This window comes from Periplaneta americana, chromosome 8, assembly GCF_040183065.1.
Source record: "Periplaneta americana isolate PAMFEO1 chromosome 8, P.americana_PAMFEO1_priV1, whole genome shotgun sequence".
Taxonomy (NCBI): Eukaryota; Metazoa; Arthropoda; class Insecta; order Blattodea; family Blattidae; genus Periplaneta; species Periplaneta americana.
The window spans coordinates 135,900,600-135,923,642 of record NC_091124.1 but is presented as its reverse complement, the minus strand read 5'-3'; the positions used below and the strand labels follow the sequence as shown (position 1 = coordinate 135,923,642).

The 23,043-nt window shown below is 34.3% G+C and overlaps 1 protein-coding gene across 6 annotated transcripts in view; it reads right to left on the bottom strand.

The window, feature by feature from the left end:
* TTLL15 (tubulin tyrosine ligase-like 15) overlaps positions 1–21,431 on the bottom strand; it is a 177,574-nt gene extending 156,143 nt beyond the window's left edge. Inside the window, exons 1-5 of one of the 6 annotated variants that reach the window (XM_069833686.1) lie at positions 20,388–20,419; positions 18,221–18,460; positions 8,151–8,393; positions 7,846–8,001; positions 4,346–4,465 (exon numbers count right to left, since the gene is read on the bottom strand). In XM_069833686.1, coding sequence (XP_069689787.1) covers positions 4,346–4,465; positions 7,846–8,001; positions 8,151–8,393; positions 18,221–18,337 — 636 coding nt within the window. In that variant the 5' untranslated portion in view covers positions 18,338–18,460; positions 20,388–20,419. Of the gene's footprint in view, positions 1–4,345; positions 4,466–7,845; positions 8,002–8,150; positions 8,394–18,220; positions 18,461–20,387; positions 20,421–21,295 lie in introns of those variants that run through there. The other 5 variants (XM_069833687.1, XM_069833685.1, XM_069833690.1 and 2 more) reach the window with 5 other exon arrangements.
* Between the last annotated feature and the right edge of the window lie 1,612 nt (positions 21,432–23,043).

Here is a 23,043-nt window from a genome sequence, read left to right as displayed (position 1 = left end):
ACAAATAAGCTTCATATGGCTGCAGTTTCAACAGGTTGGCATCATAAAATACGAACAGTTAATTTTTTTTAAATACTTATTAAATTATCTGGCAAAATCTCGTATCCAAAACTTGCCTTGTCCCACTGATGCCGGTTAGGAGGGATTCTACTGTACGCACCTTCACACCTCTTCATTGTTTGCACTTGCTAATCTCAATCCCACATTTTTCAATCACATCCAATACCTCTTTAATTTTATCCTTAATTGTCACTATGTCTGATCTTTCTGCATTGTTCATCTCTGCCATATTTCTGTCTCTGCCTTTCTTCTTATTTATTTCTACTTCCATTTCATGTGAATTGTGCACATTGAAAACCCCATCATGGATAAACGGTAATTCCATTTGTGACAGACACGACAAATGACTCTCTACAAAAATATAAAGATTTATTTCTACTTTAACATAACATTAGCAGACTTTGAAACTATATCAGATACAAAGTGCATGTACACAGCTACATTTTCATGTAAGAAGCAAGTATCAATCTCTAGTTATTACAGATTTCTAAGTACAAGTAATGATGTGACAGACACGGCAAAAAAAGGAACACAAATTAAAGGGAAGTCCAACAATGTACTATATCTTCCAATATTAACAACTTCTTTTGTTAGTACTATAATCATAGAAAGGTAGAATATCCTTCCTTAATATGCTACAGATAGTTTTTCATTTGAAACATTTATGAAGTATATATTAAGCTCTCTTCTCGTGACAGACACGACATACAAACTGTGACAGACACTACATATTCAAAATATGATTTACAAAATTACATGCATTAGCAAATTAAAGAACATCATTATCAAAACAGATATGTTGAAAATTTAGTTTAAGCCTATTATCAAACTGGTAGAATTTTTATAACCTGGTCTTTGTCAATATCAGCCTCATCACCAATAGCAGGCCAAAAGAATTTCTTGGACTTTCTCTCATGCCGAAGGAATTTTACATGAATTGTATCGTCCTTGTTTGTTAAGATTTGGGCAACATATTTTTTTCTCTTCTCTTTTGACAGCAAATACTGTACTAGAATCCATGTTCCAGGTTTCAGATCATCTTTTCCCTGTTCACACTCCTTCAGCTGAATAGTAGTTGCTTCACCTGATTTGAAGTTAACATGGAAACCTTCTAAATCTTCTGATATTGTATGAACACTGATGATGTATGGCTGAATAGATCGGAAACAGTGAGCTTTTCGAGTTTCTGGAATGTTATGAACACCAGTGTTCCATATTTTATCAAGTTTTGGCTTCCATCCATCAATAACCTCGGTAGAAACATAAAGTATAGTATAGATATGTTTGGACACACTTTTGCTGCATAGTTAGCCAGTTCCTCAATACTGGTTGGGTCAACTTTTCTTGCTTTAAGATCTTCCTGCAACCTTCTTTTCAAACAGCCACCTACACCATCCACAGCACCCTTGCCATGTGAGGTGGCAGTGAAGTGCCAATTTATTGAAATACCGGTTACTGTTGTAATGTAACAAAGCATGTACTTCTGTTTGAAATGCTGTCCACAGCCGTCAGATTGGTAGTTTATTTTCTTCACATCAAGTGTTGGGTGTCGAGCCTGAAAATATTTCAGTACAGCATCATTAAAAGCAACAACACTATATTAGTCATGCATCATATAATCTGATAGGCAGGCATAGCAAGCAACTTTCACTTTGTCTGAGGACATTTCTCGATAATATATGACCGAGCAGTACACAGTGCAGGATCTGGATGCCCAATGTGCAGATTGTATCTCATCCTGATATTTAAATGTGAAATTTTCACTAAAATCAATCTGGTGATGAGCTGACACTGGCTTTCATTCGGTCAAAATTAGAAGCTTGTTTCACTTGAATATATTTGTGCCATAGGAAGTATGTGCATTTCTCTTCAATTTTATTTAAAACATCTCGAATTGTTGCGCTTTGCTTTGCGCGGATTAGTTTGTCTTCATCTTTCAACAACTGACGAAACTTACAAATTTCATCTGAATCTTTGTTTTCGGTAGCATTTTCCATTAGAATTCTGTATTTTTTCAACTCTCCACATTCATTGCAGGTCTGTAACATACAGTCCTTGTTATCAGGATCAGAAACAATGGCTGACACAAAGTCGCCTGTTCTCTTTGGAAAGTTAGGAACAACCTCAAGTAAAAGGCGAATGTTCTCATGATACAAACAGACATAGATTTTCTGGTGTTTGAGATTGTAACATTACATGTTTTGGACGCAAATAACTGAATTTTGACAAGCCTATGTCAACATCTGGGTATTCCCTTTTAAACTCTTCAAATATTTCTCCAATGGTGAAGTAAAGATAGCGTTTTTGCATTTTATGTTTTTTTCCATCTGGTGTCTTCGTAATAATGTAACCCTTCATACCAGGTGCTTGATATGAAATGGTATCTTTTACATAGAACAGTGAAACTAAATCAGTTGTTTCTGATGAAATTGCAGCTCGTCCTCTTTTCTTTGCTTTAATTTCTGCGGGATTCACATTCTTGAAGAGTGCTCGCACAACAGTCGACTGTTTTCTTGGACTTGCGGGTAATGCTCGCTTTGCCTTAGCAACTGCCTTTCCAAAAGATGCTCTGGTCTTATATGCAGGTGAATCCAGTTCATTCACAGAATTAGCATTGCCTGCATTCCTCTTCACCTGTTGTTTTTTGAAACGGTATTTCCTCTGCTCCTCCTTACGTTTTTTCCTCAAAGTTTCTCTTGCTTCTTTAGATGCTCTCTCTTTAAACAATTTCCTCAAATGACGTTTCTTTTCTGTCTCTTTCTTGACATACTCTTGATACAGGCCCTTTTCTTTTAGCCTCTCCCTTTGCACATGTTTCCTCCCTGCAGCAGTCTTCCCCATTACCTATAAATAAATGTTTTCTGGATAATAATAATTTTGTGCACAGGTAAGGAAAAACATGTACATTTTTCTCACAGTAATTTAAAAAATATAGTGTGAAACAAAGAGATATGCTGCTAATGGAGCAAGAATATATGTGTGTGACAGACACGACAAACTTTCTTCACTATATCTTTCATGGGTATTGGTAATTATGCACACCAAAAGTTACATGTAGTTTGTACTCCCTCAAGTGGTGGAACATAACAAAAATTGTGCATTAATTATATACACAGACTAGTAAGGACGAACTTTTTAATAATTACTGTGACAGACACGACATGATTTAACTATAATTTAAGGTTATACTTGTTGCAATGTATGCATTGCAGCATATAAAAAGAGTACTTTATAATAATTTACAAGGATTATTTTACTCGAAACATCAAACTCCTATTATAAAAGTTGTAGTACATACCTGTAAATAATTGTCAAAAGTTGCACAAAATCAGCATATGTCTTCACTTCCAAACATCTTCAGTTCACAGTGCTGCCAACATATGATTTATGCAAAAATACGGCCAATTATCTTTGATTTCATAAAATATAGACATTAAAGTCTATGGTATAGCATTCAAGAATTGTCTAGAACCACTTTGAGAAAATGGCAATTTGGTTGACATAATTATGGAATTACCCTAAAATGAGTTTCATCACTAAACAAAATGAACCAGTGCAACTCTCCCATGCACAAAACTAAATTCGTCTATCACAGTCCTCTAGCTGAAGATGATGAATTCACTGTAAATGATATGTACATCCCCTCATCATTCTATGTACTCCACACCCTACTTTGAAGAACACCCAGTCGTCTGGATATGCTTCTGGTACTGGCTGAATATTTCCCATTCTTAATTCTTAGCAATCGCAAGCTCATATACCATAGCAGCACTGGGGAATGAACCAGTACTCCTTAGTGGCTGAAATGTGCGAACGAAAACACCACATGACAGCATTCTATGATCTGAAAATCTTGTTTGATATTCGTCCACAGCATTTGTAACAAACTCCTACAAAAGTCATATACATAAATCATGTCTGCATACTTGAAGTTGGAAAAGTGAAAAGGCATATTGCTAACACAGCAAACTGAATCAGAGACAATGACGAAGTACCGTCTATGGTGAGCATGCTTGTGTTACGTTATCCCTAATGCTGACACTGATGTCACGAGAATGTGTCTTGCTGTTGTTAACAGCTGTAATGCAACACATATAGCTCCCAAGAATCGTTTTTCGAAAGAAAGAACCATGATTTTATCCAAAACTATTCAAAATCGGACACATGTATATACGAACTTTTTTCTTCACAATGATGTAAGGAATCAGATTCTAAAGTACTGCACGATCTTCGTGAATCACCCTGTATACTTAAACTATGCATTTTTTAAATACATTTTACTTACATATTGGAAGAGTTTTTCAATATCTGCAGGAATTCGAAAAGCTCTGGGAATGTATGGAATGCCTGATGTGGCGAGATCAACTTTCTGTGTAATGTATCCTGATCCAGGAAAATGATTCACCTAGAGCAAAGAAAAAGGTGCTGAAAACAACTAATTATAATTGAACTGTCACACAACTGCAACAGAAAAGAGTAATTTCATGGCCTGACAAAGTCTATTAGAAAGAGTAAATTCTGAGTATGAAAATTTAAATAAATTGACATTTAATTCAATTAAATATCAGTGCTTTTAAAAATTGCTAAATTACTTAATAATTAAGATTTCAAAAAAGTAATAATGTTATTTCTTGCTAATATAAAACTATCAAGGCTTGATTTTGATAATTTACACATTACTGAAATATACTGTTTAGCTTATAGATTACTTCTTGGTTTAGCATCAAATTAGATTAAATTAAGTTGTGATCTTATTATTATACTTGTTATTCACTTGGCATGATAGATGAGTCATTCCATGTCAAATCGCACAGCAATAAAACACGACCTTCTCGAAAATGGCCAAATTTTTTTTCATGAATTCCAGACATCAAATAAGGAGACCCGTATTGTTTTATTTTCACAATTATTAATTATTTGTGTAGTTATGTAGTTACGCAAATTATGCACGCACTGTTACATAAACTCACTTGGAACTCTGTGTCTACATATAATTGAGATTTGCGGTTTGGCGTATTTGAAAGACTAAATACAACACTTTTTATTACTTTAGGCCTATCACAAATAAATTTAAAATTTGGCCTATTTTTTTAATCATTTCTTTTTCAAAGCAAAATTACTATATTAAATAACCAAGTTAAAAATCTGAGAAAAATATAGACTTGTTCGCTGATGTATTATCTGTAAACTACTGCATTTATAAATATGGGATCGGCACCCATACATTTGTAACAATTTATTTTCCAGAGGCATGCACGCACTCGCGATGCCCAGCTAATGAACTGCTTGCAGCCATAGGCTAGAAGGCTGCCCGTGGAAATCCCCCGTTGCATCTGATGTCAACATACTAATCATCAAATGATTAATACCTTAAGGAAGAGTAAATATCTTATCTAAAATTATTTTATTATTGTCAGCTCAGCTAAGAGGGGAGCGCTTCACAATGCTGTATGTTTATATTGTAATATAGCCAAGTGTTTAAAGATAGCAAGGCTGGGTAAGGCAGTAACTTTATGACAGTAAACAGATGGCATGAGACAAAATATAGAAGAGAAAAATAATCAGTCAGGGTTTGAATTTCATGGAGTGGCGTGACTTCTATACAACATCAGTGACAGCAAAGATCACGTAATATATAACAAGTGTTTAAATCCATTTGGCCTTCCTAATCACGCTTTTAAAACGAAAAGTACACTAAGACGCGTAAGTCGGGATTTATTGATAAAGCTCAATTAAAAGGAGTCTTTGAATGTGCGAATATGTAATTCTTTCCGTAAAAAATCTATCAACTTCCGGATAGGTCAGATGAAATTATAGGCTATGTGAAGCCAGTAGTTCTTGTGATATTAATAAACATGAATCAAATGAAAGTGCGTAAAGAGAAAGTGATTATCCCAGTTCTTCTTCTAGCAGTTCTATGGATACAGTGCTAGAAATCACTAATATTGAGGAATTAAACAAGAGTTTGATGTCAATAGAATCCCCTATCAAGAAAAGAAAGCTACAACAAAAACGATACCCCCGTGAAAAGTTTCAAAAAGTAAAAGGCTCCCTAGCATGTAAAGTTTTTCATGTAGAAGATGCATCGTCATCCCTTCAAAAGTCAGCCATATTTTATTTTTGAAGGAATGCAAAGAAATGTACAACCTGAAAATTATATAGTTATTGCAGACTTTTCTGAAAATTATTCATTTGTAATACAAGATTCAATACAAGGTGTGCATTGGAACATATGCCAAGCCACAATACAATACAATTTTAACTTTCTTCCTATTTTATTTTATATTATATTCTCTTATACGCCTATTAATATTATATCTGAACTGCAACCGAACACGAGCGCTGCTCATTCGGTCTCAGATTTTGTTAATACTACTGTATCTCCTTTTTTATATTGATTGTATTATTTTATTTCTATTTCTCTTGTTTGTAATTATATTCTTTATTCTGCATATTTAAATAAATAAATCCTTTCGTAGTATATTTCAAAGGAGATACAGAAATTCGTTACAAAAGTATTGTCATCTCAGAAACCATGAAACATGACACCAATCCCTTTCACTTTTTTCAATCCAAAGCAATCAATTTCTTAAACCAAGAATTCAATGATATGAAAAAAATCATCTACTTTTCCAATGGATCAAGTTCACAATACAAAAAAAAAAAAAGAATTTTAAAAATAATTGCTTACATGAAGAAGATTATGGAATTAGTGCTGAATGACACTTCTTTGCAATGTCGCATGGTAAAGGTCCATGTGATTGCATTGGAGATACTGTTAAAAGACTTGCCACGAGAGTTAGCCTATACAAGATCCTATAACACCCAAAAAAAAAAAACTGTTTGATTGGTCACAAAAACCATTTCTAATGTGTCATTTATATTTTGTCCATTGAATAAGCACAAAAACCACACTGAAAATTTGCAGGCCAGATACCATAATCTAAAACCAATAACTGGTACATTAAAATTACATTCTTTTCATTCCATTGTCAAAAATTGAAGATTTAGTAAAACAATTTTCTTTCAAGAAAGAAGGTAAGCGAATGAAAATTTAAAATGTGAATGAAAAGAAACATTTAAAAAGCATAATGTACAGTTATTTGAAGATATCATAATAAGTAAATTAGCAGTGTTTCCTCGAGTGACTTGTTCCATACTGGGTGTAATGTTGCAATGTTCAGTCAATCATCCAGTGCCGATAAACCTCCCAGTGCGCTTTAACGCTTCCCGTCCACTGCTGCTGCGCCGACCGCTACACATTGTGTCGTAAATAATTAAATTTCCATTAAACTATTGGAGATCCCATTCTAATTTTTTCTGGAATTATTAAGAATACTTCAGTGCACCTAGTAGGCTTTTTTTTAGATTTGTAATAGGGCTATTTCACATTGATATATATGTTTTAAAAACTGAATTATAAAGAAATATTTGTAATAATTATATTAAAATTAGTTAGTAAATATTTAATAAAATACAGTACTATAAGCTTTTAAATGCATTTTTCAAAAAATTTTTAACATCAATATCAGAAATATGACGCTTTAAATGTTGCATTGTGTAACATTTTTAACGAATTTTAACATGTAATATTTTAAAAACATGTGGACTTACGAGGAAATAAAAATACACTTGTTGGTTTATTAGACCCATAGAGTTGGTAAAAAAAAATATAAATGCAATCAGAAATATGAAGGTCAAAATTTGTATAATTTTGTGCGATTTGATGTGGAATGACTCAGATGGGGCAAGGAGAGAGAGCAATCTCTGTTATGAATCTGTTACCTTTTGATGAGGTTTAAGATTTTTAAGACTGGAATACAAGACACGAAATGGATACAAATGAGCCCAGAGAACATCCCAGTCTTCTGATTCATTTCTACGTTCAAAACCCAATCGCTCAAGTACCAAATACACATGTTTTAAATAACCAGCATCTACCTAAAATAAAAATAAATCATAAGTAATGTAAACTTTCATTTAAAGACATATATACACTTTTTCTTGTACTTCTATTAACTGATCTCCACCAGAGTAAATAAATAAATATTAATAAAAACTACTAGGTATGAAAATTAAATGCAACTTACATTCTTTCCATAAACTGCAAAGCCTGGTTTTCGTAATGCATTTTTCTCAGAAACTTTATCTGGCCAAGAGACAACAGGATGTGAGTTCGAGTCAAAGTGATGTAGCTCATAAACATTCAGTATCATAAGTATCACGCAGAAAACCACTAAGAACAGCACAAAGATTCCTCGGCTATTGATTCGTCCTAGACCGAATGCATGATATGTGTTCCAACATGTGTCACATCTTACTGGACGATTCTTCTACAAGCAAGAAAAAGAGCATTAATGTTACAAGTGCAAACAATTACTGAGACCACGTGTATTTTCTATAAAAATCCCTATTAAATTCACTTCTTCATCATCATCATCATCATCATCATCATCATCATCATCATCATCATCAACATCCTCGTTATGATCTACTTCTGTAAAATTAAAATTTTCTCAAATAGATTAACACAACTCTAAAACTGATTATCTTTCCTGGAGAGTTTAAATTGAATGTAGGGAAAAGTCAGGATACTTGATCCAGTAAACACTTTTTATTTTTATGAATTTTTTGGGATATTAACAAATTACTGAATATCATTTACATTATCTATTTTGTAATCAGATCCCTACTGTATACAGCAGTAAAAATCAAAGAATTTCATGTTCTAAATACGATTTTTATTTTTTCTCATATACAAGGATCAAGTATCCCAACCATATGTGATATACTTCACCCATGTCTAATGATTTTCATTGCACTCAAACAAGCGTGGAATTGTAAGAACTACTATACAATTGAAAAGGCAACTGGATTATCCAACAAACTTGATCCATTCCGAATTTAATGTTTTTAAGTTGACCAAATTTATAAATACTCTTTAATGAAATCCTATCATAAAAATAGAATGAAATTTATGGCTCAGCCACATGATCATAATACAAGACGAAATGAAATTCTTAATCTAGTTGAACCTAAATGTCTCACATCTGCTGCTTTACTACACAGTACAAATTATGGTCCAAGTCTATATAATTCGATAATAAAATTTCATCCAGAATTGACTACTTTAAGCAATGAAATTTTCAGATCCAGAATTAAAAAAATTATATGACAGACTTCCCTGTTGTATATGTACCATGTATTTGTAAAACAAGTTTATTTCTATCCTAAGTATATTTTTTCTATCTTATCTTTATTACATAACCTGTACTAATTATACTACTAATAATAAGTCAATAGCCTATTAATCTACCACCAATCTCAACATCGTCTCTTTTTACACTCAGTTATTACTAGTTTTATTATTACTAACTTTATTAATATCACCTTCTTAGTATTTTGTCTACAAAGTATGTATATTTATGTATGTTTCTATCTACTCTTCTTAAGAATGTGATCTTAGTGCAAGAATTTTAAATTTTATTTTAGAAACAGTAAAGATTTATATTTTTGTGAATTACTGATATGTATAATCTGTGTAATCACAATCTTAAATTTTAATTCAGAAAAAATAGGTATGTTTGGTGAACAATGTAAAATTGTATGTAATTTTCAAGTATTTCTATCAAAACAGAACTGTCCCCGAACACAAGCTTTGCTCTTTCGGGGTACTTTCATGTAGTGTTTTTTATGTAGGCCTATATGTTATTAAATAAATCTAAATCTAATTGTAAGAAGTAATATTTGTATTTATTATAATACAGTTTTAGCTTGTACAGTTCATACAACTTTTTAAAATTTTATTGAAGATGATATAAGGTACGTACGAAAGCGAAATAAAGTATCTGACAGGCACGGGGAATATCGACAGAGCACTTGAGCTGCTAGAATCGTCCCTGATTAGCACAGCAGCAAAAATCCCATTCGAAAGAAGAAGCAAACCTTGGATCGATGAAGACTGCTACATCGGAAGGAAATCAACCTTGCAGAAATTACACAAATGGAGAACACACAAAACAGAGACATTAGCAGAATACTCAGAAGAAAGGATGAAATACAAAGAACTGCTCAAGCAGAAGATTCGACAATTCACAGAACAGCAAGAGCTCGACATAATAGCAGCCGCTGAGTCAACTCCTCATAGGATACTTGAACCCAGGAGAACGAAAGTGACCCCTAAGATAGCCATGAGCTCTTGGGAGGAGCATTTCACCAGGATATACCAAAGGACTCAATTGGACAGTTCGCAGACCTCAATCACACAGCAGGACCCGGTCACTCCCTTCACAGTCGAAGAGGTGTGGAACACCTTCCAGGGATGCAGATCAGGCAAAGCACCTGGCCCGGACAACCTTACAAACGAGCTCCTGAAAGAATCACTGCCGAATACCATAGAGGTATGGACAGGATTATTCAACTAGTGTATCAAGCAGAGGAGAATCCCCACAAGGTGGAGGGAGTCTATCATCCAGGTGTTATATAAGGGAAAAGGACCAAAGAATTCGCCCGACACATCGTGGGATAGCCCTCGAGTGCGCCCCTTTCAAAGTGCTCACGAAGCTATTATTAAACCGCATTCTACCTCAAGCCATGTTACATATACCAGACGAACAATTTGGGTTCATCACCAGCAGGTCCACAATCCAGGCAATCGAGAGGGTACTCGACATCATATGGGATGCAACACACACAAACGGAGGCTTCATATACGCCATCTACGTGGACTATGCCAAAGCATTCGATGGAGTCAACAGAACATTACTAATGACGAAACTAACTGATACCCTAGGACAAAGAAACCCTTATCTTCAACTAATAGAAAACATTGAGCTTCAACCGGCTAACGGTTAGTGACAAAGTTGGCCGCTCTGGGCTTATAACCCAGACGAATGGGGTTCTTCAAGGAGACCCCCTCAGCCCAATGCTATTTAACCTGTTGACGCACGACGTGATCGAAGAGGTGGCCTCAGAAGATATATCAATGCTACTTTATGCCGATGACATGATAATGCTGTCAAGAAACAGGCCAGCTCTTCAGCAGGGACTCAACGCGCTCAGCGAATGGTCAAAAAGAAATGAACTAGAAATAAACACTAGCAAAACTAAGGTTATGAAATTCAGACGAGGAGGAAATATAGCCAGAACAGACGTCTTCACATGTGGCAACGACAACATTGAGATGGTAAACTCTTACAGGTACTTAGGCCTAACCATGCAAGTAACGGGGAAAACATTTACCAAACATATAGAGGAAAGATGCACGGCAGCAATCAAGTCCATATATGAAATCAAGAACCTCGAGAAACTGTCCCTAAAAACAGCCCTAAGACTCTTCAATATCAAGATAGCACCGATAGCATGCTATGCAGTGACCAAAATATGGGCTCACCTCACCAAGGCTAACCTGAAAAGGCTGGAAGCTGTAAAGACTACGTACATAAAAAGAGCACTACGAATACCAAAAACCGTGCGGACAAGACTTGTGTACGTACTAGCAGACACCGACTTCTTCATCAGGGAATTGAGGGCAAAGAACAACCTAGGCAGCACAACAGCGTACGAAGCCCACATCGAAGACAGGGAGCAAAAGGCATCTGCAATTGACCCAGACTTCTTCCGGATGCCCACAATGCATGCAGAGGACTGGAAAGGGCCAAACTTCGAACTCAGGCATGTGTTCACGAGGACCGCGGCACATGGCTTTCATCATAGAGTTTGTGACCAAAGAGGATATCACCAGGCATAATCCCAGTGTTCCTGCAGGCTGTGCGGTCAGCACTGCCCACAATATCACCTAATTGCATGCCCCTCAAGGACTCACTCAATGAACTTTTACGCAAATGATGAGAACTTCCAGTGAACATTCATATTTTAAATTGTACACAGTGTGTTTAATAAATAAATATATATATATATATATATATATATATATATATATATATAAGGTACATACATCATTTCAACTTTTACGATAAATAGGGTACTGGTGTCAGCCAAAATCATAATACAGAACATGACAGCAATAGTAAGACATCTCTATGCCCTCATTGTGGAAAGCACTAGGATTAAAATTAAAATCCACATTAGCACAGTACAACCACAAGCTCACAGACAAAAGCTTGAAGGTTGACAGCCATCCACACAATTAATATTAATACAGAGAAACCCATCAGTCTCCGATTTACTACACCAATTACATAACGCTTGACATAAAATGCATAGTAGTTGCACAAAATAGTTTTTCCAACTGTTCAGGATTAAGTGAGAGTCTGCAAACAAGTCACCATTCTCTTCCTTGATCATGTTTACCCTTGCCTTATATCTGTTGTTAAATTCCATTATACCCTTACATAAATCTGTAATGTTTCTATTCTTACCATCTGTTTCCACCTCATTTAACTTTTTCCTTCAAGTACTCTCTCTTTTTATTCCTGAGTGTATGACTTGTTTCTTGCCTGTCATTGAAATAAGCTTAATTATCTCTATTTGCCTCAACTGGATCCTGTAAGAATTTCAATTTTGCCGGTTTCGTTCTTTCTACTACTATGGTACAATCTTCATCAAACCACGGTTTCTTTTTCTTAGTTTCATAATAACTTATGCTCTGCTCAGTTGCAATTTTGATATTATCTCGTATATTTTCCCACATGCTATTAACATCCAACTCTTCTCCAACTTTGTCGGACCTTCAAGTGCCAAACCTATTTGAAATTTCGGCCTGATAATGTTCCTTAGTTTCCACGTCCTTTAATTTCGGAATACTAAATCTCCTAATATTAACTTGTTGTTCTGCTCACTTGGCTACTGATAGTCTTTCTCTTAGTTCTCCAATTACCAAACAATGGTCAGAATTATAGTCTGCACCCCTGAAGGTTCGAATGTCTACTATACTGGTACTAGCATGTTTTCATTTATCTATCAAGATGTGATCTATTTGGTTGTGTATCAATCCATCTGGAGTAGTCCAAGCATATATATATATATCCATCCTTATGAGGGAATATATATATATTTTTTTTCTAAATTATAGACATCAGCTCAAAGAATATGAGTGACCACAAGGGTCCTGAATACAATAAACATGTACAATATAATGTGATGTGATACATTAAAGAAAAATGAAAGTTAATTGTTCAAGGCAAATATAAGTGGATTAATTGAAATAGAGATGATGATATATTAACCGAATCCTTGATAATATTTATAAGGACAGACTTACAAAAGGAATGTGAAGTTCCTTAAGATAATTCCATGTGAATTTTGTAATAGAACCTCTACTGCCAAACAGCAAGCCAATGACAGACCATTGTTTAAGAGGGACGTTGTACTTTTGAGAAAGATAAGGCAGACAAGATTCATATATAGACTTCTTCTCAATATCAACTTCGGTGGCCTGATTTAGGTTTCTTTCGAAACAGATAGTAGGGTCAAGAACAAGAGCCCATTTTAAGCATCCATTAATAGCAATAATGTCTGCCAGTCTAAAAGAACCATCTGATGATACACAATGTACTTCCTCATGAATCTCCCAATTTAAAGTTTTTAACGATGTTGCCAAAGCATGATCCCTACAATTAAATTTTTAAACGTGGCAAAGTTAATTAATCTAAATCTATTATCATTACTAGTTACGCGTAGGCTCTCTTTTCCAATAGCCGGTTTAAAAATATCCTCCCATCCTACTTTAGCATTGAAATCCCCAATAAAATTTTCATATGATATCTAGATAACTGATCAAAAGTATATATATTATGTTATTAAAGATGACAATTGTATAATAGTGGTGCTCTCGTCAATTAGCAAAGAAATAATGCAATTAGATTCAATTATTTTCTTCATTTCGGCTACAATATGCTTAACTACTGTATATTGATAAAAGCATTTGTCAAATGAAGAATGTCGCTATCATTCACTTCTTGGAGATCAATTTCAGATTCGAAATCAATGATTGAATATCTGATTTCTCTTGGTAATTCTATAGGCTGTTCTGATGATTTTGGAGATTATCTCGGTGAAATGAGTGTTGAGGGACTTCCACCGATTTTGGAATAGACACCGACGCACTTGAAATGCCAACATAGAAAACAAAAAATCACACTCAATCGCTTTCACCTGCATCTTGACGGGATAATAAAAGCCTAAACTAACCTAACCTAAGTGCGTCGGTGTCTATTCCAAAATCGGGGGAAGTCCCTCAACAGTCGTTCAACCGTTATCTCTTTGTCGTGTTCAAAAACTTATTTTCTTTTGCAACAGTTAATATATTAGTGGCAGCTTTATGAACGAAAATCATGAATCTTTTTTCACAGTGAAGTCATTTGAAATTTGTTATTTTCACCAAAATAAGTAATCTGAACATTTGTCCATGGTTTAGAAATGTTCATACCTGCTTGTTTCTGTCCAACCCAAATGGATTACTTGTTGGCATATTTTACAGCCAAGTTTATTATTTTTCACGATTAACCAGTCATTTTTTTTCGTAGTCAGTTTTTTTGCTGTGGAGTCCAACACTCGGGAAGTTCATTTGCTACCACATGTTCAGTAGCCACAACCACATGTTCAGCTTTTACAGCTATTCAGTTTTATTCACATATTGTTCCGATAAGCAAGTATGATAAAAGTAAAATATATATGTTTATTTTGTTCCGTCTGTTACTTATCTTTATTGTTGATAATAAGTCATTACATTATGACATAATTATGCAATCTATTAGCAGAGCCAAGAGGGGACAAACGTTTTCAACATAAATGGCATCTTCAGGTCCCATGATAAATGGTTAACGCTATATTACATTACTTTAGAGATTCGATCACAGCATTCTCCCCCAAACATGTTTTCAACACACTCGATTCACTCTCTGAAAGTTTCAATTTCTTAGTCGGCGGAGCAGAAGAGAAGAACAGAATAATTTTTTTTATTCTTGCGTTTGATAAAAGATCATACAAAACAAATCAATTCACTTACAAAATGCACAAAAGATGCAACCACAGCACGCAAAGCAACAAAGTAAAGTGAACAGGAAGTGAATCTGATCAGTCACACGAAGAAAGATTCCAAATTTTAAGCAGCAAGCAATTTCAATCGAAATAGTAGTAGGTACTATTGAACCAGATCGATATATTATAGGATACAGCCGATAACTATTGATGAGAGTCAATCTGTTGATACTTCCTGGCACCACAATTCGAACATCAAGCGATCATGGCAGCACATAACAGGAGACACACTTTTAAACAATATTAAATCCAAATTTTCACCACAATTTTTACAATTTAAAGTTTACCGGTACCAGTACGTATACTGGGGCATGTCAGCAGAATAAAAGCACTGTTTAATGTTATAATTATTTCTTTTAATTTTATGAATCTCTCTGACACTCCTTATTTAAGGAATTTTTACTGTATAGTGTTAACAAAAATGATCAGATCTAAGACAGCTATGAGTAAAGAAGAAAGGATACAGTGAAAAGGGAATGTAAAAAAAAAGGAGAGGAAGACTGAAGCATGATCATAGAAAATTACAGCTTTTAAACGATTCTGAAAAATAGCAGCTTTCGAAGTGCAAAAACATAACATTTATACGTTAGAGCTAAAGAATCAGGCAAAATAGCAGAAGCTATGACTCCTCGAGTGCTCATAAAACATAGAAAATCTTTGAACATTGCTACAAAACACTACAGAACAAAGTGGAAGGAGGAAGAGTGTCTTGGAGAATTTTTAGCGAGAAACACGCCAGAAAATTCCAACAATGAGCAAGATAATGCATCTGTTGCAAGCTTTAAGTCTTGAACTTTGAATAACCCATCTAAAAGTTCTAATAACCTATAAGCCAGAGAAAATGACAGTTTTCAGGAAAAATCGGAGGAAGAAAACAGTCAGCCTAGAATTAGTTAGTTAGTGGGTTTAAAAGGGCGCGTCAGCTACTATGGCTATTTGCACCCTTATCTAACATTCTTAACAAAACCAAAACGTAAACAGTACAATAAGATGAATGCTAAAACGAACTAAAAAACGTTGTCACAGTAAAAAGAGGTATACAGCCATGAAAGAGCTCAAGCATATACAGACACAGCAAAACTACAAACCATAAATAAAAATCTTATCAAAAGATGTATGAAGTATAAAAAAAAGATATCATAGAGTTCGGGCAAAATTTTATCTAAGAATCCACAAGAAAAAATGATGCCAAAAAGCGAAGTGAATCAAATGTTAAAAGACAGAAGAGTTCCAGAAACTGTAAGAAGAAAACTGGTATTTGGCGAAGTTATATCAAAGGAATTAACACAGAAGCTTCAAAGTTTGAAGAAATCGCAAAAAAAAAAAAAAAAAAAAAAACCTGTTCACAAGAAATGTAAGATAATAAAATTGTACAGGATGCCAAATAAACTACATCGTTTTTCGCAAGATGTGTGTGTAAATCCAATTTTAAATTATCTGTATGAATAGCATTAAGCTGTGGGAGGAACATTTAAGTTGCCAGATTCGAAAGATAGACATATAATTATATACTGTTAGATGCAGCCAAGGTAATTGGACGACCTATAACCATGTAACTCTCGAACTGCATTTTTCATGTTTAACGATTTATAAACAGCTGACAAGCTGAAGAAGAAATGGGCAGGACACGTGATGAGACTCAACACAAACTGATTGACACATATCCTTACAACTTGGGACCCAAGGATTGGCAAACGCAACGTTGGAAGACAGAAGGCAAAGTAGGCGGACGAACTTAGATCAAGATTCGGCCATCTATGGTCAAGAACAGCGAAAGACCGACAACAATGGAAGCTCAACACCAAGTCACTTGTAGGCCCTAACCCTAACAGTGACTAGTGAACAGTGAATCCTTCAATGTTAACCCAGACAGCATCTTAAAACAAGTGACCATTATTCCCAGAGTGGCTAACCGGGAACTGCTTGACAAGCCACCCAGCATAGTCACAAGGTTCTTGCCCTTCACAGGATTTTGTGGCTAACTCTTAACTAATTGTCTAAATCTGTTTAATTTCAAAGCTGTAACTGTTACTATTTTTAGTTTCACTATTCATATTGTTATTTTTCTTACAATTCCTTAAATATGATATATGGCTGAATATCAGAATAGGGTGTATTTTGCATCGCTATATAATTTCTGTATTAGGCTAACTTACAAGTTTTCAAACTTTATTATTTTCTTATTTTTTGCACACATTGTTGTGAATGATTTTAGAAGATTATTAGATTGTTTAAGTTATCTTCAGGATGCTATAATTTTTAAATATCATAAAATGTTCAGTATCATGGATGTCCCTTTTACGGATAAATGTATACATTTTGTTGATATTAAATTTAAAATAACGAAAAAAGGCACATATATATATATATATATATATATATATATATATATATAAGCTTATAGAGGACGATTTGTATAATTCTTTTTTTTTTTTTTTTTTTTTGTAATAATAATTATTACATGTGTCTGAAACATTGTCTCCTAAGTCTCAGGTCGTTATCATGGGCAGTATTTAAAAGTTTCTCACAGAGTGTGGATATTTAGTTTCATATTTTTTCTGGAGTCTAGATATATTTGACTGTATGCCACGCTGGCTGCGTTGTCTTAAAATTGGAGGAAAAATGATTAGAACCGTGTTTTTACTTCTTGTTAATGCATTTTTCAGGGGAGTAGGAAAATTAATATGGACTGAATTATAGCTAAGTTATTATTATTATTATTATTAAATTAATATGTTACTAACAATTGAATAGCTCAAGTCAATAAGAGACCAAGTAACAAAGACCAAGTTTTGAGAAAACTAAAAACAAACATTGCAATGTCAATTTTTCGTTTAGTCTTTTTAAAAAAATTAACTTTGTGTTTCGTGACAAGCTTATGACAGGACTTATTTAAAGCTTCACCCTTACTTATTTCTATGGGCATTTTTGGCAAAATTTTATTTTATTTTAGTAACTCGGTTAGTTATTGACTTTAGGTTGCCCTTGACGGTTATTGTGTGTGGCTTGAACTGAATAACAGAGCGTAAGCCTAGTAAATTCACTAATAACTTAATTCTAGCTTCAAGTGTATTGATGTTATAGTGCGTTTCTACCACTATTATGGAATTTGTAAAATATTACAAAATAAACATCGCAATGTCAACATAGGCTACTATACCTTCTCTTCCGGCAAGTGCTCATACTCAGCATTCTGTGAATTGTACTTCACTTTTGAGGCAAACCGATACATGTCTGAGTTTACAAAACTTGCTTGCAAGCATTCTCTTTCAAACATAACGTGAATTTCAAGAAACAACGCTAGTCACTCCGTCCACGAATTTTTTTACTACAATGAAGCCCCTCTACATGATTACACCGTTACCTGACATGACACATATACCTTAGCCACAGTATTATCACAGTCTAAGACATACAGTCACGCAACTCATACGTATAAAATATGCCAACATTTGACAGCTGGCGCGACAGTAGCCCTCTAGCGGCAGGCAAGTTAAAAGTGTGCACACGACATATGATAACATATCAGAAAACGGGTTTTGCGTAATTTGTTTTATATTTTTATGCTATACAGTAAGTGTATATGATTCTTATTAATTTTAATTTAGAATCCTAGAAGAATTTCACACGCAGTTAATCTACAAGTTTCAGAAGCTGAGAATAAACGTAATTCTTTCTGCTCCTTACAACTGAATCATGGAACTGTTTACGTATCATGGTTTGAAATACTATAATTGTTCGTACGTGGATGGTTAATTAAATTCATTCCTGAATATATTTATGAATCATTAGAACTCTATATTTCCTGTGAGAAGAGTCAAAATTAGTAGGTTCAAAATTGTAGGTTACATTGCGTGGTGAACGCCTCTCCCTATTTCCTGAGATATTAACTATTTTCCATACCGCAAATTGGGGTAAACTCGGCCGCTGAGGTAAACTTGAAAATAAAAAAGGGGAAGATTTAAACCTTAATATGACAGACATTGATTTATGAAGTTTATTATTTTTCATTTCTTAAGAACCGGTATTTTCTTTATTATTTTGAGTCACAAATAGTGCTGATATTATGGTTTAAATGTTTATGGCAAGTTTACCGCATTTTACATTACATTTCCAGTTTTCACACATAATGCCTAATTTTAACTTATCCTACCTATATAATACGTAATTTACATGCCCTTACTGTTAATATGACGTAGGTGAAAACAAATAAATGAACATACAATTTTGTTGAGAAAATTGTGACTTCAATTAACTCAGAAAATGTAGGCCTAATTTTATTTTCAGAGCAGAAGTGGTGTAAGTCAAAATGGGTAATGAGGGTTAAAGTAAACATTCTTTAAAATACAGCGCAAAGTAGCAGTTAATATTGAATTTATTTAAACTATTAGTAGTCAGTGAATAGCACGAATAGCACGAAGGATATATTAATTCCTACTTTGCGCTGTATTTTACAGAATATTTACTTTAAATCTCATTACCTAATTTTGACTTACACCACTTCTGCTCTGAACAGCTCAAATAATCACTGGGAATGTAAAATCAACATCAATAACAGTCATGCAAATTATTACAGAAAAGATTGCTTTTTATATTAAATTTAAAAAGGCTCTTGAGAACTTAATACGTCTGCCACATGAATCTACACCAACACATCAGAAATCTATCGACACAGTCTGGATTTATTCAAGAAGTGAATATTTTGCAAAAGGTTTACAATACTCCATGAATTCTTGAAAAATTAACGCCATGATCCCTACTTGAATGCAATATAACGTTCAACTTTTGAAAAATATATAGAAAAAAACACGAATACAAAAAGTATGGAATTACTTGCATTAAAAACTGTAGATACATTATCCAAAATCGGAATGGTTACACATTTACACATATGATTTCTACAAAAAAATAATATACTGTAACAGGTATTTACTTTGTTTTTATTTAAACTCTCCTTCCTGACATACAAATAGGTAACTGATAAGTAATAATAATGTTTTATAGAACACAATACGTAGGCTACCTACAACGTGGATTATTGGTTATTCCTGAGTTATGATTTTCTCATGGTCTTTAGGGAATCTGAAGAACGACAAATTCGGAGATTTAAACTTGTTGTTACTGCAATTTTCGTCATTGCACACATTGCCTTTAGTCCGATGTATGATTAAAACGTTATTATAACATCTCGCATCCCTTTAAAGCACGTGCTGGCTGAACGAGACTATGGCCAGTGCCTTGCCTGCCGCTTGGGCGCTAGTGTCGCGAATGTTGGCAGAAAAAGTGTTGAAGTTTCGTGACTGTATGTCTTAGACTGTGGTATTATCTTTTTTAAGCTACGGTTTCGCTACGACGATCTTCGTCGAACGAACATCGCTGACGATTGAAATCGCCAGCGGTCATCGTCAGAGAGTGGTTACTTTTCCGGCTAACTTCGTAGGTGCCTAGGTGGATAGTTTATTGTTTTATATAGTTGACCATGTCTGATCAGCTGATAAGTGGACGACAATATGATAAAGTTATAATACGGTATGTTTTGCTTTGAAAAACAAGTACGGATCTTTAAAGTAGTTAATGTCATGTTTAGAAATAGATATACAGAGGGGTCTTTTAATTAATTGATATTAAGACATCTTGAAAATGAACCCACCAATTTTAAGGAATATTTCAGACTTTCTCCCGAACAATTTCATTGTGTTTTAAGTTCAATTGAAAATGATATTGTAAAATTACCCACAAAATTTATCCACAAACCAATAAGCCCTGCTGAAAGATAAGCATAACTTTAAGGTAAAAACAAATTATATAAAAACTTACTTTTTACAGTGTTATTTTTTTCATTTAGGAGCATTTATTTAGGAAATAATGTTACAAATAAAAAAAAAATAATGTGAGAGGGAGATTGTTGGACTTCTCTCCTTTGCTTGGAATTCCACTTCACTTAATATTTCACACTCAAACTTTTGCTTCAGTAGCTAAATCTGCCGCATCGTGTGTGCTTCAATTATGAATCATTTTACTCAAATTGTATTAACAGTTCTGGTTGTTGCAAAATATAGATTTGTTATTTTTTACATTGGTTCTTCTTTTTGGCTCATGTCGAACAGGGATTTGTGTTTAATCAATTAATATATCGTCATTAGTGAAGAAATTCCAGAAAGATATGTTTAAACGCCATTATGGTATGTATGATGTATAAATCACATGTTATTAAATGATTTAATTCATTACCTACCGTAATTTTACAATTGATTTCTCGGCGATGATCGCCAGGTTTTTGCCTCCAAGGCAAACGCCGACGATGTTCGTCGAGCCCAGCGACCTTCGTTGACGTTCATCGCCGTAAAGAAACCATGCACATTCAAATTAACGGGACCGAATCCCAGCGAAGAACGCCAGCGATAATCGTCGGCGAAGATCGCCGTAGCCAAACCGTAGCTTACTGTGCCTTAAGGTCCATTCACAATGAAAATTAAACATAAACATAACGTAAGCATAAAACCTTGTGTCCATGTTATTTAATGAAAGCATTCACAATGAATTGCATAAGCATAAACTTAATCTTAATCATAAGACGTTAACATGAAAGTTTGCAAACTCCAAACTTTCATGCTTATGTTTATGCGATTTGGAAACAGTACACAAGCGGAAAGCGTGTTTTCACTTTTTGTTTAACATCTCATGGGCTTTGCCTACAGGCAATATTTGATCTATTGGCCGTGATGATAGCTAGGCGCGCAACATGGAATCATATGACGAAAAGTTTATTATTTTACATCTCCGTTTGTTTGATTTCAAGTATTGAAAGCCATATACTGATGCCATTGTAGTTATTAGAAAGATAAATTGAATAGCTACATCGTCAGTCATTGTGCAATTCTCCATTTTTATGTAATAGATTCTGTAGTTTTGTTGATTCGGTATGTTTGTTTCCACACGCGTGTTATGTTTACGTTATGTTTAATTTTCATTGTGAATGGGCCTTGGCTACTTAAGTTTGCGGCATATGTTTATGTGCTTATGTTAATGTTTACGTTATGTTTAATTTTCATTGTGAATGAGCCTTTAGCCGCCAAGTAACTTGCAGCACGGCCGACTTGATGTGCTCGCTTCGCTTCTCCTTTATACAAAAAAAGCGAAGGGAACATCAAGTCGGCCGTGCTTGGAAGCTAAGCATATACACCGTTGCTTACGAGATTATACAAGCTGGCGCATAGAGCTTGAAAAACGAGTCTGAAGTGGTTCCCTCGTAATGCCAATTCCGCCGCTCGGAGCGCTGTTCTGCCCTATATATTCATAGCAGAACACTTAAAAGACATTGACATTTGGGACATTTAAAGGACTCATCATTGCTTATTAAATGCTTCGTACAATATTTTATGGACAATAGACGTAATTTGCAAACTTCTACTCCTCAATTATATTACAATAAAAGGCTGTCATTCTTGATATTAAAACATATTACATATAAACTGAGGGGCTGTCTGCTCTGTACTTCAGTTCATACACCAAACATTTCCGGAAATAAATTAACTTGACATCTTACATATACGCACTATAGCCTACCCTTTTCACCTAATATTATTAATATTGTTATTAAATAAGATATTGCAACTAATTAAGGTACTGCATTATCTTTAATTTCCTTGAATTCATAATTACGCATTTGCAAGAAGGCCTAACTTTTCCCTCTCTTTTTAAAAAAAATACGGACGTCACAATAACTGAGAAGTATAATTATTGCGCGATTTTTTCTTGCAGTGGTGAAAACATTTCTATAGGCCTACTGATTAATCTATTGAGCATAGTAATAGTAAACGCTGTAGTATTTTAGTGCGTGTACGCCTACTCAGCTCTTGTAAAACGAAATTTTCACTTTCACTTTCAACGGAACACTTACTTACCTGGGTATATTCAGTTCTTGTATCTTGCAGTAAATTATCCATTTGTGATCATCTTTCCAATATAACCTCCCATTGAAAC